The sequence below is a fragment of the Rousettus aegyptiacus genome, unplaced genomic scaffold (assembly GCF_014176215.1).
Source record: "Rousettus aegyptiacus isolate mRouAeg1 unplaced genomic scaffold, mRouAeg1.p scaffold_m13_p_14, whole genome shotgun sequence".
Lineage (NCBI taxonomy): Eukaryota > Metazoa > Chordata > Mammalia > Chiroptera > Pteropodidae > Rousettus > Rousettus aegyptiacus.
In genome coordinates, this window is record NW_023416289.1 from 56,062,398 (window position 1) to 56,089,017 (window position 26,620).

General features: G+C 47.6%; 1 protein-coding gene across 11 annotated transcripts in view; it reads left to right on the forward strand.

Annotated features, from left to right (window-relative positions):
* The window catches only part of MCTP2 (multiple C2 and transmembrane domain containing 2), a 526,866-nt gene that overhangs the window by 393,718 nt on the left and 106,528 nt on the right, over nt 1-26,620 (forward strand). For 10 of the 11 annotated variants that reach the window (XR_001594232.2, XR_001594234.2, XM_036232007.1 and 7 more), the window contains 2 exons: nt 11,557-11,619; nt 12,779-12,887. Coding sequence is in view for 9 of the 11 variants with exons in the window: in XM_036232007.1 (XP_036087900.1) it covers nt 11,557-11,619; nt 12,779-12,887 (172 nt within the window). In the remaining 2 variants the exon portion in view is untranslated. The remainder of the gene's footprint in view (nt 1-11,556; nt 11,620-12,778; nt 12,888-26,620) is intronic. The other variant, XM_016123437.2, reaches the window with a different exon arrangement.

Sequence of the window (26,620 nt, forward strand, 5' to 3'; positions counted from 1 at the left end):
GTTAGGAGTTATTTTCGTGGTTAGCTTGGATGGAGAGAATGTCATTTACAAGAATTTAAATTAAGGTAATATTGATTGCACCCAGTGTTCCCATTAGTTTTGGGGTTGACCTCTATGTATTTAAAAACTTTTACAAATAGCCTTTCTAGGAGACTTCAAGGCATTAAAAGCCCTATTGGATAAGTTTTTCTTTTTCCATCTGCTGGCAAAGAAATTAAAAGCATAACTTTTCCTCTGAGTTGGCTTAAGTATGTATCTGTCTCTCTGTTTCTATATCTCTCTGCACTATGGCCCAGGCCTACAATACGCAAAAATTTATATTTCCAGTCCTAAGAAATGTATATGGATGCATGTCTCCTTTTGACTGCCAAAGACTGAATTTTCTCCTACTTCGGATGTACGTGCATGTGTGCACACTTAGCTGTGGGTGACTTTCACTTGCATTCTCTAAAAAAAAAAAAAAAATAGCCCAAAAGGAAAGGAAACAAATTTTTAGTAATTCCGTAATTTTACAAAGCGTTAATATTTCCATAAGATAAAACAGCCAAATATAATTATGAGAAAATCTTATATTTCTAGAAAGAGATTAATTTAAATTCAATTACCAGATTGTGATTTGATGATCTATTTAATCGTATTTTTTTTAAAAAAATTTCTACATCAATGAAGTAGGTTCCAGTGTTGAGGAAACGGGTTAATTTTTCTGTGTTTCAGGTTAGAGTGATAATTGCATAGAACACTGGTTATTCAACTGGGATTTTTGGTTTTATTTTTAGAATCGAAGCCTATTAAATATGTCATATATTTCATTTTTATTGGGGCATGGGATTGAGGAGGATTCTTGTGGTCAGATTCTTTTGGAAGCATTATTATGTTGAAACAAAACTACCCATTAAACGACTACCTGTTTTTTTCCCATTACCACTGATATTTATGAGATTCTTTTTGCAAGAATTTTATGATTTTTTTTTACTGCATTTATAAATTTGAAATATAGATTTTTACTAGTCAAAATATAAATTAAGCGAATTATTAACTAGTTTAATATGAAGAAGGTAACACGTTAAATAATGAATGGAAGGTTAATCTTTACTTCTTATTACTTATTAACTAATGAGAAAAAAAAATGGGTAGACTTCTTGGCTTTGATATACTGACCATCTCAAGTTAGAAGAATTTGTTGTAAGTCAATGCTGTTAAACTCCATTAGCATTTCAATAGTTTGGGCTGAATATAAAGATTTGAATGTCTGTTCTAACAAAGGCATCCTTGGTTATGACTGGAAACAGAGATGGGTGAGAGAGACCCTGCCTCGGAGCTGCGATCAGGTGGGGGACGGCTTTGCGCAGCGCTGAGTGTAGCATAAGAGGCAAACGGATTTGGAACTGTCTGTGCAAAACATCCAGACCTTGTGTCCCGGTAGATAGAGCGGGTCGTGGGGCACGAGGCAGTGTCCGAGCTGGCACGGAGAGGCGGGAGTTGACAGGTGAAGGGATTTGGCCAACATGTTGAGGGGGAGGGGGCGAGCCTTGGGGGGTTTTCCGGAGCGACGGCGGTCTGGGGAGGCGGGCCGTGCCGAGGCGCAGGTCAGCGGTGGCAGAGGGATGAGCGCGGTGGTTATTTTCTCTCCAGGCTAAATGCAGAAGAGGCTGGAACACGCGGAGTTCTGTAAGGATAGGTTATTCTGGGAAATTTTATTTCTCCTTTTAAATTGGCCATTTTTTTTTTCTTTAAAGAACCCTTCATTTTGCAAAAGAATTTTCTGCTTCTCTTTCCCTGCCCCAGGAAGGGCGTGATAGAGAATAAGCCTGATTCTTCCCGTGCCACCTGAGTGTCATTGATCCGCTCGGTGGCCCTTTGCAAAGGAAAGAGGGGCTGGGCTATAGCTAATCAGACTCGTAAGACCACGTGGGGTCCCGTGCATTGTTCTGCTGCCCCTTCCTCCCTGTCCCCGTGCCCCGCTCCCTGCATCGAGGGGTGGGGGGATCTGCATTGTCCGGTCCCTCCCACTACCTGAGAGTCAAGTCTATCAGGTGGTCAGAAGGGAGTCACTCCCTCGCTTATCTTCTCCACTAGGCTATGTAAATTTGGGGGGCGGGAAGCTGAGGAAGTCACCTGTAAGGACAATCACACGTTTGCCAAATACTCTTGGTGTAACTTACTGTGACTGCAGCTTCCTAGAAGGTTAGGTAGGGGACGCGGTGCCCGTGGTCCAGGGCACCCCTGGGGTTTGTCTCGCCTGCCTTGTGCCCAATGCTGACTTGATTTCTGGCTGAGCCTGCAGCTCTGAGGTCCGACCCCCAATATCGATATCGTGTGAATGTTCCGGTCACTTTCCAGTCCCGCCAGGGCCAGCAGAAGACGTGAAGTGTTGGCTTACAGTTACGCGGAAATGGAATAACGAGGCACAGAAGGACGTTAGAGATGGGGGAAGCGGAGGAAGGCGGTGAGAACGCAGGGGCCGGCGGCGCCTGGAGGTGTCCGTGCACGTGCTCAGAGCCGCCGACAAATCAGAACGGGGCGAAGTAGGTCCGGAGTAAGAAAGATGTCAGCAGAAAAGGCTGCGCCAGGCTCTCCTGAGCCCTGTTCCCGTCACACTGGGCGTCCCGCGGAAACCCTGTCTCGGCTTCGGTCGACAGAATTCTCTGTCCCCCTGAACGGACCATCATTTCTTGGCAGCATCACCTAGTTGCTCGAGCAAAGCCCCTGTGAATAATGTCAGACCGTTTCACTTCTCTCACTTTTCATGTTCTACAAAATCTTTATTTATCCCTCTCACATCGGCCTCCTCCCATATCCACTTCATTCTTCTCTTACCAAAACTTTCTCACGTCTTTCACCCCAGCTGAAACCTTCCTTCTCTTTGGTGCCTTTCCTGACTCTACAAGCAGTGTAATCACCCCATCTTCATCCGCACGCGGGTAGCACGGTTGCCTTCTGTAGAAATCTGTAGAGGGAGAAAGGGACAGAAACAGGCAGAGGAGGTGGAGAAGGCAAATTGGCAGTGGGCTAGGGCGTCACTGGGTAAGGCCTCGAGAAAGTCACCAGGCTTCAAGACGCATGTTAACTGTCTGGCTCTGAAGACTGACTCATGACGACCATGTGACCATGGACCGACGACATCCATCTCAAATCAACATGCCGATTTGCCCGGCCAATGCAGCCAGGATTCATTAAAGCTTTATGACACACTTTCTCTTCTCTCTACAGAGTTCAAAGGCAAGTCCAAACTCTTACTTAGATTTCTTTGCGTGGCTTCTCCTTTTTCTGATTGACATTACTGTCTCGGTTTTATGTTATCACTTTCAGCCAGGCCGATAGTGTGTTATGGTTGCCTGGCAACCAGCTTGTCTCCTTTGGAGACTGTGTGTCAGGCCTTCTGGTGGGAGAAAGGTGGCCTCTTGGCTTCATCTCACTGCTTTCATCATCAAGACCTGGGGCTTGGGACGCGGTAAGGGCGCCTGACACTATGGCAGACTCCGCAACCGCCTTGTATTAATTATTTAGGAGCTGGCCTCTCTCGTCAGGTTGGAAGTCCTCAAAGTAGAAAGAATGTCTTCTTTTTCTTCTCCCAGGCTTCCTGCAAGCGCTGCTTATGTGAAATGTATTGATCCACGTCATCTCTGCAGCCAACCTTCAAGCCACAGTCCCCTGCTAGGTGCTGTGGGGCCGTAGCAAATTCAGCTGGGTTGGAGAAGGTGGTGACATGTGGGGGCCCTGGGGGGGGGGGGGCTAAAGCCATCCCCAAGCGTTACACTAAATATAAAGAGGCAGAGTTAAGGAGATTCAGAGGGAGAGTAGTTTAGTTTTCCTTCTTTTCTTCTTATTTTGCTTTTTCTTCTCACCTCTCTCCACAGTCAGCATTCACCCCACTAGCTGTTTCACAAGGTACAGGGTGCCCCATTATCCATGGGGATATGCTCCAAGACCCCAGTGGGTGCCCGAAACCACGGATGGTACTGAACCCTATATAGACTATGTGTTTTTCTATACGTACGTACCTACGATCAAGGGTAACTTATAAATTAGGTGTCATAAGAGACTATAATAACTAATAATAAATTAAGCAGTTATAACAATACACTGTAATGAGGGTTATGCGAATGTGTTCTCTCTCCCTCAAACTATCTTAGCGCCCTGTACTCGCCCTTCTCCTTGTGGCGGCGTGAGACGATACAGCGCCCACGTGACGAGACGAGGCGAGGCAGGTGTGTCGGATGGAGGGGTCACTCGTGTTCCGGGCAGGACGGGGCGGGACAGCGTTTGCTTCCATCACATGGCTTAGAAGGGCACGCGGCGTAAAACATCTGAATCGTCTATTTCTGGAATTTTCCCTTTAATATTGTCGGACCGTGGTTGACCACGGGGAACTGAAACCTCAGAAAGCGAAACCACAGAAGAAGAAGGGACTACCATGCTCTCTCACGCCTTGTAGAATCAGTTAAGTATTTAGAAAAAACGGAAAGTCGCTTCCGGTTCCTGTCCGCAGCACTGCTGACGGACTTGAGACCTGACCAGCTAGTGGGAAAAATGCCGGATGATGCCAGGCAGCCCTAGTCAGTGCTCGGTAACCGGTGGGTGGCTGGGGATCCGTCGCTCTGGGAAGGTGGCCAGGAGAGGCTCGAGGAGGATAAGACTCGGATAGATGGAAAGTAAAACCGAGTAGTTAAATGCCACGTCTGTGAGGCTAGAAAAACAGAATGCTCTTAGCCTTGTCCCTGGCCGTCGGTCACAAGTTCCCCACAAGGACTCACTGCTGTGATTATGATTGTACTTACTAGCATTATTTTAGTTATTTGTAGCATCATGTTTTCAGAATGACGTAGGTAGCCAAGGAGCATTAATTACTTGTCTAATGTCATCCAACTAGTAAGCATCAGAGCCAGGATCCTTATCCAAGGCGCAAAGCTGTGTGTGTAACAAGAGTTTGGAAATACAGTCCTGAAGCTTGGGAGAATTCAGAGCTGGTGATCTAAAAAAAGTCGGTCATCAGAAGAAGACATTTGTTTTCCTGCATTTACTGTGACCTTTAAAAATCAAGGGTAACGATAGTGGTCAACTGGGCTTCTCATTGTGGTCAATAATAAGTAATCCCGAACAGAAGGATTATTATCTTCCCATGATCTGTGCAATCTCACAGAAGGGCATGTCCCTCCCAAACATTTTATTTGGCAGTTGGAGTTTTAAGCAACTCCCTTTGGTGCTGGTCTGTGTGGGTGAGTAGAGAGGTTTAGAAAAGAACTCTGTTGGGAATCTTTCTGGAAACTGCTGGGCAACCACAGAGCTTCAGTTTGGTGACCACAGAGAAGCAGAATGACACATCGCTGAGGAGAAAAGGCAACTTGCAGCTCACAAAATGAAGCAAGCGTGTCAGTGGCTCTCCACGTCAGTTACGTGTTCTTTGCTATTCTCGTTTTATCTCAACAATCATGACTCAGCCTCACGGTGTCACTGGGACAGGTGCGTCAGCCATATGCCAGGGTCCGTCGAGGACGAGGCTTGCTACGTCCCTCCCTCCTGCCCATCTGCTGAGCACCTACTCACTTCATGCCGATCCCGTCCTGGGCTCTAGCAACATAGCAGTCAACGAGGCAGACGAAAATCCACGTCCTCGTGAAGATCCTGCCTAGTGGTGGCAGGCTACAGGCGCATTCAGAAAGCAATAAATGCAACGGAGAAAAACAAAGCAGAGAAAGGTGCTTGGGAATGCTGGGGCGGGGGGCAGATGGCACAGTTTAGAACAGAGTGCTCAGGAGAAACCTCTTCCAAGACGCCAACGTTTATGCGAAGACCTAGAGGAGGCGAGGAAGTGAGTGTGCCTGTCGGGCAAAAGAAGCACCTCTGAAGAGGAAAACGGCAAGTGGGCAGGCCCCAGGGAGGCGGGGAAGTCCCCGGCTTGTTTCGGGAGGAGCAGGGGAACAGTGTGCGGGGCCAGAGGGCCGGGGCCGGCGGCTGTCGCAGTTCCCTCTGCGGCTCTCAGGTGTGCGCTCCCACCCTGCCAGGAAGCTCTGCTAGACGATAAAGGCCACCTGGGGCGCTGGATGAGCAGGATACGTAGAGACCCCGCGGGCTCGGTGCACTGTTGCCCACGGGCAGGGCAGGCTGGGGTCTGCAGCGTGCAGGCTGGGGAGGACGCAGGCGCTGGCTGAAGGGCGGGGGTAGATGGGGAGACGGCTCAGCCCTGTGGCTTCGTCAGCCAGTTCTCCATTTTCCGTCATGAGAAGAGTGTCTGTCAGTGGTGGCGGGATGGTCAGGACTAAGGGAGGGACTTGGGTTACTGACCACCTTCACCGACCTTCTTTCCTCCAGTCTTCCCAAGCACATCCAGTATCAATAAATAATAATAATAATAATAATAATAATAATAATAATAGAATAGCAATACCAACCTAATGCCACTTACTGAGAGGTTATGTGTAAAGAACTCTGCTCAGTACAATACAAATATTATCTCAGCGGACGACATCTATTAGCTTCATTCCGTGTGTAAAGAGCCTTGTACAGTGCGTGGCCTGGAGAAGATACTCGGTAGATCTCCTCGAATGAATTACTTTTCCTCCTAACAATCTATGAGGTTAAGCGTCTTTCTTGTCCCGTGTCATAAACTTTAAGTAGATTTTTCAGAGGCACGGAGCTAGGAAGCAGCAGGAGTGGGGACCAACTACCAGCCCTTCGGACGCCGGAGCCTCGGCTGCTCCCGCGCGGAAGGGCTGCCCAGCGAGCCAGGCGGGGAGCTCTGTTTCTGGCTCCTCCTGGTCCTGGGTCCACCTGTGGCGCCGGGAAAGGAGCAGATGCCCAGGGTGCTCGGGTGAAGGGCCGGCTTTCTTGCTTCGCCTTGGCAACCGTTTAGCTTCTTACCTCTGGCTTCTTCATTTGTGAGACGGTGGTGCTAATGACCACCCGTGGACTCCTTATGAGAAGTTAATAGGAGTATGTGTTTGTAAGTTATCAATTGCTAAACACATATAAGGGGGCCGTTATTGTTTTAAAGTATCTACTGCTAAGAAAACGTGAAAAAGAAATGTGTGGAAGATCAGTGGATAAATATTACCAGATATGGAAAGGAAAGTTTATTGAATCAGGGGTGGCAAACTTTTTCTTAAAGGGCCAGACAACCAATAGGTATAGCTTTGTGGGGCCATATGGACTTGGTTACAACCACGGAACCTGTGACGTGAAATCAGCCATGGACAATATGTAAACGCATAGCTGCGGCTGTGTTTCAGAGTTGGAACTTTATAAAACCTAGTGTTGGCTTGTAATTTGCTGAGCACTGTTTTATGCCGTTACTTGGGTGAGTGGGGTATATGTCCACATGCACATGCACATCCGCGCACACACACACACACACACGCACAACCTGTGTTTTGTATCTTAGATAGTATTTCAGGGGAATCTCTTTTAGAGAACAATCTTGTGGTAGGGGAAAACTAAATATGTATACCTTGATTTTATGGTCAATAACCTCCCCAAAAGATGTGCAAAAATAGAATATGAGCAGACTGGCCATCTGGTAGACCTGACTTTTTCTGAGCAGACACTTCAATCGTGACCTTGAATTGCCGTGGGGTGGTTTTGATGCTATTGCTGTGTCCAGGGATCACTGGATGGTCTGTCTATGCATCTGATTCCCTTCGCTTATTTTGTTGCTTCCTTTGCCCTGTAGGTATTTGTGTGTGTGGCACAGAGGATTCATATTCTCAATAACTGAGATGTGGGTTAAGTAAGTAAGTAAATATGTATCATATAGATCGTTTGCTTTACTCATGTACTTTAATGGAGTGTTTTTCAGGGACTGTATATAAGCGATCCCAGTCAGCTTTTCCCTCTCCTTCGACTTCCCTGGATGTGGGTGTATGTCTCCCTCCACTGAAGTATAAACAGCCAGTAATGGCTTAGATTGTTTATAACTTGGCTTCCTGTGTATACCTCCTGGTAAGGTCCTGCAGCCACGTGGAAGGTCGTATTTGTACAAGTTTAGTGTACACAAAAGGAACACGTTGTTTATTCACATCAGTGTCTTACTCTTAAGATCCTCGGTGACCAGAAGAGATTTTCTTTTCTAACTGATTGACTCATCTAATCTTACATCTACCCATATCCTGCTGCATTTTAATAAATTTGCATTCTTGCAGACAAGGTATTCTTATCTAAAGAGAATGCACATACAAAGAACCGTTGAACAATGTGGAATTGAACTGTGCAGGATCCACTTATATGAGGATTTTTTTTCAATAAATATCTGAACTGGTTTTCATCTGCGTTGGGAGTTTGTGGCTGCGGGAGGCCGGCTGTGTGCGTTGGTGCCATTTTGTACAGGGTACTTGAGCGTCTGTGAATTTTGGTCTCCAGAAGGGGACCTGGAATCTCTCCCCTGTGGACACTTAGGGGCAACTGGTGTAGTGAAATCTGGGGGAGGTCAAAAGTTATGCGTGGATTTTCAACCACATTGTGGGGGCAGCACCCCTGACTCTCCCCTGTTGTTTAAGGTCAACTGGACCACCTTCCCATAAATCTTAAGTTCGCAAGATAGAATGTAAATACCACTGAGGACTCAAACGCCAAACCCACTTATCTGGAAGGTGGTGGCGGGAGTCACGCGTGAGACGACTCGTCTTACATTCGTTTTCACACCACGATGTCAATGCAGTATTTCTGAATATTTGTATGTAAGTAGACAGTTTGTCATAGTAACACGTTTAAGCATTGATGATGTTCAGAAGTACTTGTCTTTTCTTGAGTACGTCTTTGGAAACACGTTGTTTAAGGCTGTTAAAACCAACGCTTAGCAGATAAAAGATGGGGGGCCCGCGTGACTGGACCGTGACGCCGCAGCGACAGGGAGCGCGCTGTTTGCACCAATGCCGGCTCGGAAGGGCTGCGAGGGAAAGATGCCAGCGCCTTTCCTGCACCCGTGCGCTGCGTGGCTCTGTTCAGGCGACGTTCCGGAAAAGGGGAAGCTGTGCGATGGCAGGTAGGGGCGGGAGGACGGCGTGGCCTCGGCGAGGCGGCGGAGGCACTCGGGGGGCGACGGACTGCGCTCTGCCGCGGCCCTGGTGGCGGTGACACAGGTGTGCCCCCGTGCCGACAGTCACAGCGCTACAGTGACACGCGGACAGAGTCGGTTTTGCTCTGTTATTTTTAAAGTGAACATTTAAAACCCTCGGAATGCTCGATCGTGCTCATCGAGAACGTAGGTTCTAACCATGGTGGGTGGGGAGCCGCGCGCCGTTTTTAATGCAGACTCACCGAGGCGGTTACTCGGTTTGCAGAGAAGGTGGAGATGATGCGGCCTCGACGGCAGACGATGCCTGAGGCTCCGTGCAGGGTGGGGGGAGCGGTCCCCCCGCAGCTGCTTCCCGGGCCTCCCGTGCCCGCCGGCAGCTCTCCCCTGCCGCGCGGTGACCGCCGCGCTTCCTCGGTACGTGTGCATGGCGCGCGACAGCCACGGCGGCCGCGGGAACCGCGACTGTGAGTCCTGTGACTTCTCTGTGAGGAAAACCAGCGTGATGTGGAGTTCGTGCCGTTCTTCGCGTTTCATCTCCACTCTGTCGTGAAGACTCATCGCATACTTGAGGAAAAGCCCTGCATCCGTGTTCGGTGGCGCGTCAATGAGGGTGGCTATGCGGGCCTCGCTTGGCCACTCGATGAACGCCGTCACGGACGGCGGGGCTACCTGGCAGCGCGCGCAGGGGGGCCAGCGGGAGGGCCATGCTTTCACAGCACCCCCCCTTCTCTCTGACAGCGAGACGTACCGGCCACCACCTCCCTCCGCTAACGACCTCGCCCTTCCAGGAAGCGGCAGTGCGCGGCGTGAAAGGCACAGGGACAACCCTTTTGAGACTAGACGAGCCGAATAAGGTTCTAATTGTCGTAAATGGTCTTCAGAGACAGTCCTGCCCGGCCCCCTTGGGTGTCTTTCCGCAGAGACACCAAGACTGGGGCGGGGGTGGCGTTCAGCCACGGCGCTGCCGCCTCCTGTCTTCGTCCCTCAGGCCGAGCCCCGCGTGCACAGTGCGAGCCGGGCCAGTGCGGGCGCTCTGCTGACGGGCGAGCTGGGCCTGAAGAAAACGTCCAAGCCTCCGAAACCACCCGTAACCCTGCATAAGTTCATCTGAACCGGGCGACGTGTGTGAGGCCTGGGCCGTTAGACCTGGGGCTGGGGAAGGAGGCAGATGCGACGCGCCGCAGGGCCTCCCCTCTTCCTGGGGGGGCTCGCGAGGCTCCAGGCCCACTGGCGGACAGGGGCTGCTGCTCCTGCCTAGCCGCAGCGTTTCTTGATGTCACTATGTGCAGAGGAGGTAGACCAGAGAGCCCCTGCCTGTCTGCAGCTCCTCACCATCCCCCTTGGGGGCAGAGGAATTGCCCTCTTGCCTGGGAACCCCAGGTTCTAGTGCTGCCTGAAGCTCCATGAGAGAGAGAGAGAGAAAAAGAGAGAGAGAGAGAGAGAGAGAGAGAGAGAAGAGAGAGAGAGACAGAAAGTGTGTGTGTGTGTGTGTGTGTCTGTCTGTCTGTCTGTCTGTCTTGGATGGCAGCCTGCCATCCACGAAGGATCTGACCTGTGCCAGGACCTCCCCGATGGTCACTATGGGCGGGAAGGGCCAGTGACCACAATGCCTCTGGTCCCCACTTCTACCTCCAGGGGTCCATGGGCATCTAAGCAGTCTCTGCTGGATGCTTCCTGTCTCTAAACTTGCCCATTTCTTTGAAGTTTGCCCAGCCTTCGTTTCTTTGGAGGAAGAAATCCCTTGTTTTTCATACAAGACATCAGGCCTGGCTAAATGTGAGAGTCGGACCAGAACAGCCCAAAGGCCGGGCGGCCACTTGCTCATTTCCCTTCTACCCGGCCCATCCGTGCCGGCCGCCCACCTCACGTCCAGCTTGGAAGCCTTCACAGACTTCCAGAACTCCTCAGAATTCAGCCTGATATGGTGGAGACGTCTACTGTATCGCGTGCAACTAATGAATCACACATTTCACTTGCCCTGGGGAATCGTTTGCTGAGCCTCTGAGGAATATTTAGATCGGGAAGCATAGAGACCTCCCATTCCGAGGTCATTTGTTTAGAATATGCATCGCCTGCATTTTGGTTGATGACTGTACAGGGCTAGGCCCGTGAAGGTCTGATTTGAGGAAGGTCTTTAAGATCCCATTTGGAAATGTCTCCCACCTAACTAACGAGCTTGGTTCTCTGGTTCCTGAGTTGCCATCTCCCCTTGGTGGCTGGGGGCCAGGCGGGCGAGACATGGTGACTTGGCCCTCATGTTAAGTAAGCATCGGATGAATTAGGGGTGCTGGGCGACCCGAGAGCAGAGCTGGCCTTATCTGCTCTCTGATCAGTGACTAAGAAGGCAGAGGCTGTGGCCAGGTGGACTCCACTGAGTCAACCTTTGATTGCCAAGACTTGCCACACACGCAGGAAGTCAGGTGCCTCATGAAATTGCTTATGCGCAGGGCAGATGTCCGAAGGGGAAGCCCCGACAAAGGCTGTCCTTGTAGGTTCATATTCTTTTGCTTTTTTAAAGCAAGGTGATTTTTTTTTCTTTTTGTTTACAGAAGCTCTGTGGAAATGATGATCTCAGTGCTTCTATGACATCCCAGCATTTTGAAGAACAATCAGTGAGTGACATTCTTTTAAAACAGCTAAACACTAAAGTCTGTAATATACATATTATCAAATGTTCAGGTCTGTGTTTCTTTGCCTCATTTATTTCTTAAGAATGCTCGACCGTATCCACCTACAAAGACAGGCCTTGCAAATTATAGCTGGAAAAGATTAATTCAGCGTCTATTGATTCGTCAGTCTGGGATAGATTCTTCTAAAAATACAGAGCAGCTATGAAATTGAGTGAGATGGTAGGGGAGACAGAGCCATTCTGAAACGCTTTGAAACATGGATGAGGAAACTTTCCAAAGAAGGCTGTCAGAGGGGACTGAGCCACAGGATCGATGAATTGAACAAGACATTATTCCATCTGTCCTTTCTCGTCAGAAAGACAAACAACTGAACTTGTGCAAAACTCTAGCTTAAAACTTTAATTGGATTCATTTAATAAATATTCAAAGCCAGACTTGATTGGACATCATGGCCCATCGGAGGGCTACGTCCCGGAGAGAGCAGTGAACGGCATTGAGGTGTGCGTGGGGGGCGGGAGCGTGAGGGCGAGTGTAGGAGACAGCGCAGCGGGGGCGGGGGAGGATGGGGAGACGTGCAGGACGCAGGGCAGCGCTGGACGGCGACAGACCCGTCCCCTGTGCGTGTCGGGCGGACGCGTGGGCTCAGTGGGCCGGCCGCGGAGCGGTTCCGACGGTGTTTATTACCCGTGGAGGGGCGCGCCCGCGTCGGCGGGGGCTGGCGAGAAGGAGGGGGCAGCGGGGGGAGACACGTCACATCTGCCTTGGCAGCGGGGCACGTGCCCATGGCGGCCGCCTGCCCGCTCCTCTCTCGCCGCTCCGCCGTGAGCGCCCGAGAAAAGAATCCTGCCATCCGTGAGCGACGCCGAGCCTGTTTCTGATGCTGGCTTTCCGCTTACCCAATGCTCCTAGGAGGGGTACTGTTGCAGAGGTATCACAGTGCCTTTGACTTCTGGTAGGAACCCCACCGCGCTGCAAAGACACAGGGAACGGGTCAGCCAAGCAGACTGGCCAAGTCATCAGAGTGAGGGGGCGATGACGCGTTAAGATGAGCCGTTCTAATCCCGCAAATGTAGAAGTGTTTCGGAAATTCTCTCCCGGGGGCCCGAGACAACCGACTTAACTTGCTTCTCCGTCCGTGCAGGCTCTCGGGGAAGCTGGCGATGGCGTGAGTAACCTCCCCAGCCCGTTTGCCTACCTGCTGACCATACACCTGAAGGAGGGCCGGAACCTGGTCATCCGGGACCGCTGCGGTAAGGCCCGGCCCTGTTGTGCCGTTTGTCACCGGGAGAGCTCCCTCTGCCCCTCCCGTGCCCCCGGACGATGTTCTCAGCGGCCTCAGCATGGCTTGCGACCGGCTGGGCCTCACATCTGTGCCTCTCTGCCCATCAAGGCATTTGCAGCAAGTTATTTAAGCATATTGAAACTTACTGTCCTTTACTATTGTTAAATTCGTTGTCACAATAATTATAATCATCCTCACATAAAGTCGTGTTAAATGAGCTAAGATGACTATAATAGCTTTATGTCTGGCACGTAGCAACTGCTCAAGAAAACATTCCCTTCATCCTGCTTTAATTATCCACGAGAAAGATGAGCATACATTCTCAGTGTAGTCATCAAACATGCGCAGAGATGGAAGTACCCTTTGAACTGCACCCCTTCTGCCCTGAAACCCCAGGAAAACATCTGTTATCTGTACGTGATTGACTCGTTCACCTTTTCTGCATGTTTCTGTGAATTTACACACACATTTAAAAAATTAAAATGATACTAAAAATGTTCATATTATTTTAGCACTTAATAAAAGTTAGCTGTTGTTAGTGGCTAGGACAGAACCTAGAAATGTAAGTGTAAGGTCCAGGAGAATGTGTATTTTTCAGCTTTAGGAATACTGGCACATTTCCCTCCAAAATGTGTAGTACGTCTTCCTCTATAATACGCGAATATGCCCCCTATTTGAATATTTACTTGTATCACTTTCCATAGTTTTTGGCGATCTCGTGGTCAGGTGCCAAGTCCGTTTTTAATGTGTACTCCTTCAATAGCAGTGTGAACATGGTCATCTGTATTTCTCCTGTGAATTTCTCTCTGTAGCCTCTGCCCAGTTTTCAGTTGAGTTTTCTCTTCTAAATATTTGTAATTCTTTATAGTTTTTCATTAGTTTTACGTCGCAAGTATTTATCCCCCGTTTTTATGGCCTCCTTTGCCAATCAGAGATTTCACATTTCACTACAGGCAAACACATCTGTTTTCCTCTGTGGCCTTTTCTCATCTGTTTTGTTTAGTAGGTGTTCCTATGACTTTCCACTTTCAGAAAGAATTCCTCAGTTTGCTCTTCCAGCTCGCTCATGTTCTCCTCAGTCATCCTTGTGCTGTGCTCTGCATCCGAGGGGCACAATCATAGAGCAGCGTGAAGTCTCTATATGTATAAACCACGAACATCCCGAGTCCTGCTCTGAACCCGTAGTGTCCACTGGGGCCTCCATCAAATCATGGTCACTACCGAGCTTGTTTTGTGACAACTTATTCTGCAAATTAGAAGTGTGATCCATAGAGAGTACATTCAACTTTATTGGGAAAAAAGTGCCCCAACCCTTTAAAAAACTGGCCTGTTTCAAATTTTTGAACTATCTCCAATGGTGTATAACTTTGGGAGGTACACAGGCCCTGGACCTCTTCCAGGGCTGGTGGCCCCTTTGCCAGTGTCCCCATATTTTCTGTTTCTTTCCCAGTTATCGACATGAAAGACCTCAGGAGATGTTCTTTCTGCTTAGTAGATGTTGAGGGAGCCATTGCACACGTGAGAAGACGACAGCGCGGTTTATGCACACTGCCCCGTAGCTCGCTGTTTCAGGGCCCGAGGAGAGACCTCGGTCTGTGTTCTAACCCCGGCCACTGCCATCTGCATCTGCCCAGCTCCATCAGGGTTGAAACGTGACGATTTGGCTTTATCTTCTGTAAACCTACTACAATCCAAGGGTAAATACTTTATAAGGTGATTAGTCATGAACTGCATCATGCCAGCACCTGTTTCTTTATACCCAGCGGTGATCTTCCCGTTGACTTTCTCTTTCTTTCTCTCTTTCTCTCTCTCTCTCTCTCTCTCTCTCTCTCTCTCTCTCTCTCTCTCTCTCTCTCTCTCTCTCTCTTCCTCTTCCTTTCCTTTCCTTTCCTTTCCTTTCCTTTCCTTTCCTTTCCTTTCCTTTCCTTCCTTTCATTGGGAAGAGTCATCATTATCGAGAAATGATTAATCATTCTTAAGAAAATACCCTCCCCTCCAGCAAATTCTTTTTTTATACTCTGGGGTGTGGCATGCCTTCTCATGCTGTAACTGTATTAATTTTGGCCTGATTTTCGCAAGTGCTACGTTAGGGAGCAGAGTAAGTTCCAGCTCCCACTGTGGATTACGGCAAGGACCTAATTATTGTCACATACGCTCCCATCCCCCCCCCTCCTGTGTCTGGGATGCAGCAATATTTCCCACGGAATCCAACCTAACCCCCCAATTTTATCTGATACAGTTCTGTTTGGACCCGCAGTTCTCAAACTCAAGCGAGCACGAGAATGAGCCGGAGGGTTTAGGAGAATACACGTTGTCCACACCCAAAGTTCCTGATTTGGCAGGGCAAGGGTGGGGCCCGAGAATTTGCATTTCTAACAAATTCCCTGCTGATGCTAATGTAGCTCGGGTTGCTGAGGGTCTAATAAGGAGCCTTACCTGAATACTGTAACGTGTCCAGGCTTTGCCTTGAGCCCACCTTCTTGAGCCTCCGCTAGGAGAAAAAGCATAGCCCTCCCTGCCTGTCCCAGTTACTGTCTGGTGGCTGTCCGTGGGTCTGTCTCCTGCTTCCCTGCTGTAGTCCTGTGCTCGGTCCCTCTACTCTGCCTTTCTTCATCCTAACTTCTTCCTTTTACTCCATTAAGTTCCCGATTTCCTTCCCATTCTTCCCCCTAGGAAGCTCTAAAAGATGAATTGTTTTTGACCAAGCAAGACAGACATGTCCCTGCTTTAAGTTCTCAATCTGCCGCTGCCTAATAACTCCTGGGGTCTTGGATTGTGACCTCGGTAAAGCAGAAGGGCTGTGACATGGCCAATCGATTTTAAGTTCAACAGCTTCATTGTTGGCTTGACGATAGTGGGAGGTTAGCCCCGACTTACTTTCCCAGGGAGAGGAATGTGGCCAAGGAGCCGCTTTGGTATCTTAGAGCCAGCCACACTCACTCGTGCCCGCGGCCCTGTGTTCTAGGCCCGACGTGAGCTCTGCTGTGTGACGTGGGCAGGCCTCTCGTCCTGGGGAAAACGTTCAGCTCCTCTTCCGTCCTAAAGCATTCGTTCCTGGAAGACAACAGCCCTTGCTTTAAAATCCTACAGTGCGCCCTTGGGGTTAAGGCAGTTGCTGCAACGTCCAGCTGTGGACCAGTGAAAGGCTGTGTTGCTGGTGCCCTCTGGTGGCCACTTCGCAGTGTTGCAAAAGGGGAGGAAAAGTCCTTTGAAGTTCAGTGTAACATTCCAGGGACCACAGAAATTGCTTGGCTGTAGGTGGGAAGGTTGAGGGCTGATGGTTCTTCTTCTTTTTTTTTTTGTATTATATTTATATTTTTATTTTTTTAAGCAAGGCAACCCTTGGTCGACCTCACAGACTGCAAGGACCTTGTCAGCTTACAATCCCTTATGTTTTTATTTTTTTACGCCTACAGCACCTGGTCTTCCTAGGTGGTCTCCCATCCAAGTACTAACCAGGCCTGATGCTGCTTAGCTTCTGAGATTGAATGGGACGGCTTGTTCAGGGTTCAGCCATATAGCATGGCCATAGACTAAAAGTTTTAAAGATCTCCCATTAGTGTGAAAAGTCTGCCATCTAATGAGTGTTTAGGAAATTCAAATGCCAAGTACCTCTGATTTCAGATTTGTTTTCCTTTTTGTTGTTTAATAGGCTAATTTTTTTGAGGGCATTTTAAAAATTATTCAGTTCTTTTTTAAAAAAGAAAAGATACTCTTGTATTAGAGCTGGAGAGAAACATAATCCTTTCTTTGAAGTTGTCAATGAAAGAATGTCTGAATCAGTAGAAAGCTGTTATAAGAGTTTATCTGAGCCAAAATTTTGAGGACACACCCAGAAGCAAAATCTCAACAGAGTGAGAAGATGCTCTGGAGAATGGCAGTTTCGCCGTTCCTTACATGCGTTGAGAATCGAAGGAGAAAAGGGAGGGAGGTACGTGAAATCCACTGGTGGTCGATTACGAAGATGACAGAAAACAAAGTGGCATAAGAGGTGAAATGGAGAAACACATGCTTCTTTTCTGTGGGCGGGGACAGGGTGGTTACTAACCGACAGCCGTGGAGATGGATAAGGTGGCACCGAAGGGCTCTGTAGTCTCATGCCCTGGGGCTCTCGCGGCCTGGTGCCTGCGTTGTGCCTCCAGGGCCTTTGGAAAGGAAAATCGCCCGTCATTTCGAAGGTATGTTTTCCTACGTACATCAGAACAATGGGCAGGCCTCACCTAGGGAAAGATTGGCGTTTGCTAAGGAAGCTGTATGCCTGGGCCGCGGCCACCCGCATGGCCTGCCCAGTGAAGAATTTATGATCGGACCATTTTGTGGGGTTAGTTTTGGTCACCGAGCTTTTCAGGGCTGCCACGTGGCCCCCCTGAGCCTGTTGGGTGTATTACATAGCCCCTTTCTTATCCACACAGCTGTGATCGAGGGACAGGGGGTGTTTCTAGAACTCAGAAGTACATGGGGGACCAGCCACACAGCATCCCAAGAGGTGTGTCCCAATGGGGTGCACCGAGGGAGTCATCCCCTCGGCCCTCGGGCAGCTCCGTTGAGCCTGGCCCAGCCCCCCAGCAGTCTCTTCCACATTCCCTGCTGCGCCCGGCAAAAACGATAGCTTTCTCTTGTGCCGTGACCTGCAGTGTCGGGGAGCACTAGACAGCGGGTAAGGGTCAGGGACTCTGGGCACAGACCATGTGGAATGCTAGCTCTGGTACCACCCGGCAGTGATCACCAGGGTGAACCTGGTGTGTGAGCTTGTGGGGGGGTGTGGGGTGGGGGTGGCCGTGGTATGCAGTAGGCGTCAGCTGTTGTTATTGCTACGTCTGGTTATAGTTATTCTCATTTGTGTTTTACTCCACTTCCCCTCTGGGAAAGAGGGTGCCTCATGGGGCATCTGCTGGTTTTCAAATGACCTTTCTTCCCAATTTTTGATAATTTGTTCTATCTTTTGGATATCTTTTGCTTCTTTCTCTGTCTCTGTCTCTCTGTCTCTGTCTCTATCTCTATCTCTATCTCTCTCTTTCTATTTGGAGATAAATTTTGCCTCATCGTCTCCTTCTCCTGCCCAGCCAGGGCAAAGGGTTGTGGTGGTCGAGGGTGTTTTCTCAGACCAGCTCCTAATTTCTGTTTGCGCGACAGCAACGATGAGAAAGGAAGGTGAAGCTAGTTTCTAAAGGTTTATTATTTGAATCAGGACTTAGAAAGTGCCCTTCAAATTTCACGGCAACTGACCTGGCAAAGCTGGGCATGGACGAAGGCATCTGACCCGTTTTTTTTTTTTTTTTTTTTTTTTTTTTTAGTTTACTGACCGTACAATAGTGATCCGATTTTTTAAAAATCTATTTTCTTTTCTAAAGTAAAATAACATTTGACTTTAAATGGCTTGATAACTTGCCGGCTTTCGCCACACATATTTTTTCCATATTAAAAAAAAAATTATTTTGAGAAGAGATCAAAACCTTAATAGCACACCATTCTTCATTGAATCAATGTTGTGGTTTAGGTTTGTTCAGCAGTATTATTATTAATAATAATGCCGCGGCCAACATTTTTGTGCCTAAATCAGTGTGCGCAGTTTCTTTTATTTCTTTGCAGTGTTTTCTGTCTCACGATCTGAGCATTTCCGGATTCTCATTACAGACTCTCCAGCTCACTCCCGCATTCACCTCTCCGTTTTGCCCACCTGCTGGTAGCATATAAATGGTCTACTTTCCATTTCTCACCTAAACTGTGTCACTATTTTGGTTAATATGATCCAGAAAAAGCATGACCTTATTTTTGTTTTGATTTGTGTTGATGAACTCCTTGGATATGTTTGATTAAGAGATATTTGCTTCTTCTTCTTCCGTTTTATTTTGTTTTGTTTTGTTTTTTATTTGATATAAATAGCCTATTCCAGCTATTGCTGTTCCTCATTCTTCTGTTTCTTGGATATGTTCACGTATATTTGTCTAACTTGTCAGGTGCCTTTTAATTTTGTTTATAAAGTTTTTGTTGCAAAAAATATTTTCAAGCCTTATGATTATATTCTAGAGAGTTACTTCCTTTGTTTTTGTACCTAGAAAGGCCTTTTGTTTTGTTTTCAGAGGTAACACATTAACCTATGATTATTCTCTTTTCTGGCTGGGCTTACTTTTTTCATTCATCTCTTTGATCCGTCTCAGGTTTATTTTGATTTCTGCCCCAGAGTAGGAACTTGGTGTTACTTTTTGCCAAATGGCTATTTAATGGACCAGGACTGAATTTTCCTTTCCCTGATGGTGTGATCGCCACTCTTTAATCGTGTGTGAAGATGCAGTGTGTAGTCGGCTCGGCTTCTCGGGTGTCCCTCTGACGCCCACAGATGTGTCATCGTGCTCAGGAGCCAGCACCGCACCCCAGTTTCGCTGTCTCAAAAGGTCACCATCAGCAGTTTTGATTCTGCAAAACTTGGGTTTGCTTTACGCGGGAGTCCCTGCTCCGGACAGCAGATGGCGCGAGATCCTTGGGCGCCGTGTGGGAGCCAAAACCACATCTGGGCAGCTTATCAGACTGTCTGTCCTTCACGAGCAAACATGACACTTTTAAAGCTGCAAACGCTCATCCCGAGGCGCAGGCCGCGGCTGGTTTTCCTCCCCCCGCCGTGTGCGGAGAGCTGCCCGGGTCCCACCGCAAGCAAGCGGGGCTGGATTTTCAAAGCTGTTTCCGTCTGCTCCTATCCCGCTATGATGCAGACGTTTGTCTGTCCTAATGGCCTTTGACGTATTCCTGCACCTGAGCCCTTCCCTCGGGAGAACCCTGTGGTCGGGTGTCGCTTCGGGACTGTGCGTCCTCGTGGGGTGGTCAGACGGTCCTGATGCTCCCCCGCTTCCCCGTCGGTTGCCCCTTCCTTCAGTGGGGTTTACCCCAGTTCCTGAGAAGCGCCCGGGAGCAGCGCTGGCCTGTTGTTACCTATGCCTGCCGCCTGCAGAAGATTATTGACTTGAATTTAACTGAGCATGTCTTCCAAATGGGTGAGTGGGACTTCTCTCTAGCGGGCGCCTCCATCAGCCGTTCGTTCACGTACCAGAATAATGGCGCCCGCGTTCCCAGGAGTCCTACTTTGTTTCATGGTGTGTAATGTCAATACTGCGCGTTCAGCTTGAGGGTGTGTATGTGTCTCGCACAGAGGGAGGCGTACGCAGAGGGCACAGCCATGTGCTTCCATGTGTCCGTCGTTGACATGTGGCTTAATTTCGATTTTGGCTGTCGCGTTGGCAGCGAGTGCTGCGAAGCTGTCGCGGCCCGAACGCTGAGAGCAGGCCGGGCTGGAGGCAGCTGCCGCGTCCATCGACCCTCCGCCTCCCTCCTGCCCATGTTCCTTCCCCGCAACCCTGTCCGGTCACTCCACGTCGCAGCATTGCCTCTCCCTTCCTCCGTGCCGCCGCCGCCGCCTTCCAGCTGTCCCTGGGTCCTGCGGGGTTTGGTGGTGCAGACACGGCCACGCGTGACTCTCTCAGAACCTCACAGCCCCCCGCGCTCTTCACCGCCGGGTCAAGAACGGGACACCGGCACCTCTTGATGGCCACTTCCCCCAAAGCCAACTCGTGCAATCATCTGCTCACCAAATGGGCCTTTTTACTGAATTCATCAATATTCGACAGTGTTTTCCTTTCATCTATTTATAAAATTATAGCTATTTTCATTTAGGCAGTTATTGGATCAGAACTTTTAAAAACAGCTTTGAAGCTCTCTGGGTCATATTAGTTAATCGATTATGAGGACTAAACCAAAACAGTATTTTAAATATTTAATTTGTCTCGGGCCAAAAAAAAATGCAGAAGAGACTGGATATGTCATAGGCGAGGCTGCAGAGCCTGGAAGGGGGCTGACAAGAGAGAGAAAAAGAGACACTTTTAGGGGAAAGACAGGTGGGAGGAGCCTGACAGTCGGGGACGGTGGTGAAGCCTGGGGTGGGGCGGGTGGGTAGGGCCGAAGGAGGTTTGGGGGGTCCTGGCGCCAGGGGTTGAATCCGAAAGCCCCAGGAAGACCTCACCCCCATAGTGCCCTTATGTCCCATTATTTATTCCATATACATTTCATGGTTAAACAAGATTTTGGTAAAATATGTAATTTCTAATCACTCATCCTACTGTAAGTGCATCAAGAACTTCCCAGAACTTCTTTCAGAAACTGGATTTTGGTCAGTTGCTGACATTACAGCATCTGCCCACGGGCAGACCTTGCCCAGGATGCTGTTGGGGTTCTACACGTGGTGGGCTGCCTTGGAGGAGGGAGGTCAGTCATACTCCGGAGGAAAGTTCTGGAATAGTTCAACCAGGCTGTGCTAAGTGACGAAACATGGAGAGTGAGAGGACTGCCAAAGGTTAGGGGAAAAAAAACAAAAAACAAACAAAACAAAACAAACTTTTCTATGATTGGCAACAAAAAAACAATTCCTAGAATCACACAGTCACCATCTGTAGAAGGACAGGCCAGGCTGAACCAGGGGATGTGATGACCCCTTCATTCAATTTTAGTGGATAAAACCAGGCTTGGAATTCTCTAGACTTGAACCTACTGTTCTCTTAAGTAATATAGACTTTGCCCTACAGGGAAAAAAAGTTGTGTCTTTTTTCCCACGCGACTGGGGAAAAATGCCCCCTGCATTTCCAGGAAGCCCCTTGTGGTTTCGGAGGGGGTCAGATGAGAATGCGACCAGCAGCTGGACACGAGCTGATCTGGAAGTCTCAGCTGAGCGGCTAAAGGGTGGAGCAGCTTTTTAAAAGTCAGGTCTGGCCGTTTGATTTTAGCCAGCCTCGCAGAAAGTCAGAATTCGTGGATTGCATGTGAAAACAGCTTAGTTCTAGTTCTTTTTCTGGCAAAAAGAAACAAGTCAAAATACGTGTATGTATTGAGAGGATTCTAAATGTATGTGCATAAATAGAGGCTTACTACTCTTCAGATAGAGGAAAAAAAAGAAGTCAAGGTTATACCTTTTATACGTTTCCAAATACTGTCTATGCAGGGCGAATTCATCTATATGTAGATCATTTTCCCTAAAGTCTTGGTAAATCATCGTTGGCTTGAATCTGAACTCTTAAGATCTCTCGACAAGAGTTATCAAATATTACAAAATGTGAACTTAGTGTAAACATGTGGAGATAATTTCCTTTCACGAACAAACAACTATTCTGAGAAATGCATTTAATTAGAAAACTTTTTCTAGCCTAAGATGACCTTTTGTTTGGACAGATTATATGGTTAAAGTTTTTAATTTGGCAAATGAGCTTTGCTGATAGCAGATAAGTAAGTTTGCCTACAAATACTGCTTTTGCATTCACTGTAGGGAAGTTTCAGTTCAAATTAGAATGCTATTTTTTTAAACAGTATTAGGTAGTAAGTTTTCATATATGTATGTATGCACAAATATACACGTTTATATGCATAAACAACCATCAATACACTTCCGGGCGTGGAAGGAGGCCGATGCACTACTGACTGAAGAAGGCACGTACCACACATGAAACCAAGGCTGATTTCTTTCGTGAAAAGTGTGTGTGTGTGCGTTAAGTCTAAGTATATATCAACATATTAAGCTTTTCTAGATTTATGGATGGTGGTAATGTCCATTTTTTTTTTTTTTATTTTTGCTTTGTGCATCTTGGCTTTCTACTTTTTCTAACGTGGCTGCAAATCGTTATGTTAGAAAAAAAGCAAAGGGATATATTTGTAATTAGAGCTCCGTTACAGTTTTATTTTGTTTGCGCATTCGCATGGTTCTTGAGCAAGCCTGTGTGATATTGTCTGTTTTGTTTACCGCTTTGCCTGCTGGTACTGGCTGTTTTTTCCATAACACTCTCAACGCAGTAACGGCCTCTTAAGATGATAAGTAAAATGCCAAGTGGAGAACAGAAGCATCAAATACTATGGCTCTCGATGACTCTCCTGATGAAAGATTTGTGTTTTCATGTGTCTGTCTCACCGTTATTTTCATTAGCTCATTGTGCAGAGTGCTCTGAAATCCTCAGTGAAGAGCCATAGGCGTGTAGGTAGGGTGGCGGCCAGTAAACATGAATACTTAGGGATTTTTAGTTTTTATACATCCCTTTTCTTCCAGGACAGCTCAGATCGTTTCACGGCAATTTTCCCCAGCTGCATGGGACCCTCATAAGAAGTGTATAAGATAAAGCATTTTCTCTTCAACTTATGAAGAGAGAAGGTGATGCAAATTTCACACCTGTAGAGATGGCAGTGGAAGGGGCGTCAGGGAGACAAATCATCAGCATGCGTTGTCTTGGACAGCTGAAATCGAGTCAATGATTGTTTCATCGGTGCTGTGTATTTCTTTTTACACTGCTAACTGCAAAGCAGTCCTGAAGGGAGCAGCCCTTGCCATGGGGCTTCCTCACGGTGAATGGCTGGTTCATTCAGTTCTCAGCATAATCCTGTGAGGTTGGCGCTTTCCACCCTATAGGTTAAAACAGTAGGTTTAAGGGTGTTAAGTTGCCCAAGGTAATATAGTTTGTTAAAAGGAAAGTCTGGGGTTTCAGTCCACCCAGGCCTATCTCACGTCAAAGTTCATTCATTTATCACGTATTTATAATACATCTACCCTGTGTATTAGGCAATTCTGGGCATAAATCTTACCTTCCAGAGTATTGAATTGGAAGAGTTTAACATCATGTTCATAGGTGCTCCAGGTCAGATGTTTTCTATGCTTAAATAATGTTATGAAATAGAGAGTAGGAAAGTATTGAGCTGTTTTATTGTTGTTGATTGTTGTTAATGCAGTTCCTGGCACAGCCTAATATTTTCCTTTCTATTGTGAAGTTCCAAGTGAGGAAATGGTGAACAGCTTTTCCCGATGGTTTTGAAGACATAATCCTCTCAGTCCATGGAGGCTCTCTGGGGAGGAACATTCCGTGGATTACGCTTGTAAAACCCTGGGTTTTCGCTTACGGTGTGGACACAGCTTTCTCCCCGGTCCTCGGTGCCCGTGCTGTATTATCTCAATTGCCAGTTTTTCCTGCTGTATCCCGAATCTTCTGCCTTCTAAATTATAAGCTGCTGCCAGATTTATATTTCTAAAACTTGGCTCTGATCATTTTACTCTCCTGCTCGTAAGCAAACCTGGATTTCCTTCCCTCCTCACACTGAAATAATTCCAGATGGACCATAGGCTTAAGTGTAAAAAAATGAAAAACTACAAAATCAGTGGAAGAAAACATAGATGAACTAATTTAAAATCTTGCAGTGAGAAAATTTCTTCCAAGCAGAATGTTAAACTACAAAGCCATAAATAAAACTTTGGTAAATTTGGCTAAAGAAAAATCAAAATAACTTACTGCAAGAAATAATGTAAGTTTAAACAAATTATGACAGATTTATAGCCAATGGTTGATTTTGATAATTTTAAGAACGCATTCAAATTCACAAGCAAATGAAAAACCAGGAATCCATAGAGAACAAGAATTTCCCTGACAAAGAGGTACAAATGCAGGTCACCAAAAAATGATTTACTCAAATGTTAAAAGTACAGAAAAGTGGAGATAGCATTTTTTATCTGCCATTGGTTTAAAATAAAGGTGCATAACAACATTCAATGCTGGTCAGCATGTAAAGAAACATGCAAAACATATACTCTTGATGGGACTGTAAATTTAATAGATTTTGGAAGAACAGTGTGACAATGTCTGTCTGAACCAGAAAAGGCACATATTAATTTGCCTGGCAGTTCCAATGTTAAAAATTTCTTTTGAACGTAATTACTTGCGAAATCTAAGATAGTCATACGTGAATGCTTATGGCAGTATTGTCTGTACTAGTAAAAAAAATTTGGAAGTGACATAAATGTTCATTGTTTGGTGACTAGTTTCATAAGTTAAGACACAACAATGCAATGGAAATTCTTGCAGTTGATATAAAAGAACCAATTGGTGATACGAACGACGGTGCTTTAATTGTGAGAGCGTGAAGCTCAGTGCATACAGTGTGATTCAATTCAAGGTAAAAACAATCCTCATATTTTTTCCTGTAAAACACCCAAGAAATTGGTATACTACAGGAATGGGGGTGAGGAAAAGTAAAGCGGATAGAGGCCTTTACTTTTTATTTCATACCTTTCGGAGTTCAGTGCATGTCTAACATTTGTTAAAATATTAAACAGACACCAGAAAAAAACAAAACCACCATAAACCTCTCACAGAACAAAAACTAAACTCCTAATTATTTTGTTATTTTGGGGTACTTTGGCCTCTGACTCACACCCGCCTTTTTCACTTTATTTCTCATCACATGTTTCCCCCCTTAACTTCTGGATCGATCGAGGTGCTTCCTCGGCTCTCTTCAAATCGAGTCGCTTTGGTCCCCTTCCCCTCTCGCCCTTCCAGTGCCAGTCCCTCCTGCCTGCATGACCTCCGTCCTTCCCTGCGTTCTGCTCCATCTCGACTTCAGCCGCCACTGACACCCCAGCCAGACCAACCTCCCCTGCCCGTGGACCGGCGTGGCTCTCAAGTTCACTTCTGTTTTGATACTTACCTCTCGTGCTATGTTTACAGTATGCCCGCTGCCTGCCAGGTGCAGAAGAGCCGAATCTGGCATTAGCTTTCCTTTGCGGCCCCTCCCTCCCCTGCCCCCACCCACAGTGCCTAGCACTGAGCCATGTATGCATGTCACCTGTACAAGTCTGTGACACATGAGGGTGTTAGCAGAGTCAAGGGAGACTCGACAGTCCATAGTGTCATTGAGCAGGAGCGGAAATACGGACTGTCACACCTGTTGACAGGAGCGTAAACTGGCGCGGCGTTTTTGGAGGACCAATGAGTGGCTGTCAGTTTCTCTCAGGACACGCAGCCCCACAGTGTGTTTGGGGTGAAGCAGGAAGCTCGGGCCGCTGACGCTCAACACCTCGATGTTCTAAGTTCGGGGTCGTGTCACTCCACGGGGTCCACACGGCAGAGTCAGCGGCAGCCCCAGCACGGTGGCAGCCCAGCCGGGGGACACCGTCCCGCCTCCTCGCCTCATTCTCCTCCCCGGGTACCACGCCACCTCTTTATTCCAGAGAGCCTCATTGTTTCCGGAGCTCCCAGTGCAGGAAGGTTAAAGTCCACCCATTCAGGTGTCATCTCATCATTCGTATAATCTGGGAGTCGCACTCCTGAAGGGCCAGCCCCTTTTCAGAGCCCGCCTAGTTGAGATGTCACATCCCTGACAGTGAGGCACTGATGCTCGGAGAGAAAAATCACCCCGTGCCCCCGCCTTTCTCAGATTTTCCCTAACAATTAACGCCGCACTAACTTGACACCCTTTCCTTGTTTGGCTTTGTAAACCCCGGTCCCTTTTTCTATTAATTCCAGACATTAATATTTTCTTTCACACAACTGCCGCCATTCACCCGTGAAACAGTTTGAACATTATGTAGCTGTCAAGATGCCTGGGGATTACCCAGCATGCTCTGCCTGTGAGAACGCGACACCACGGGGCCCTGGCTCTGAGATGTTTATTTTGAGCGTGCGCTGACAAGCATGAAGCCCTGATCCCAGAGTGGCAATTTCATTTAATTAAAGGCCTCTTTTTATTATAGTTCTTCCTCCGCTTCTTATATATATAGATATATATATACATATATATATATATATATATCTCTATCTATCTATCTCAGAATGATTGTTGACGTCTGACTTGCCAGAGGTGTTCTCTTGTAGAAGGGGCGGGGGGCAGCGGGCAGACCATCCGCTCGCGAGTGAG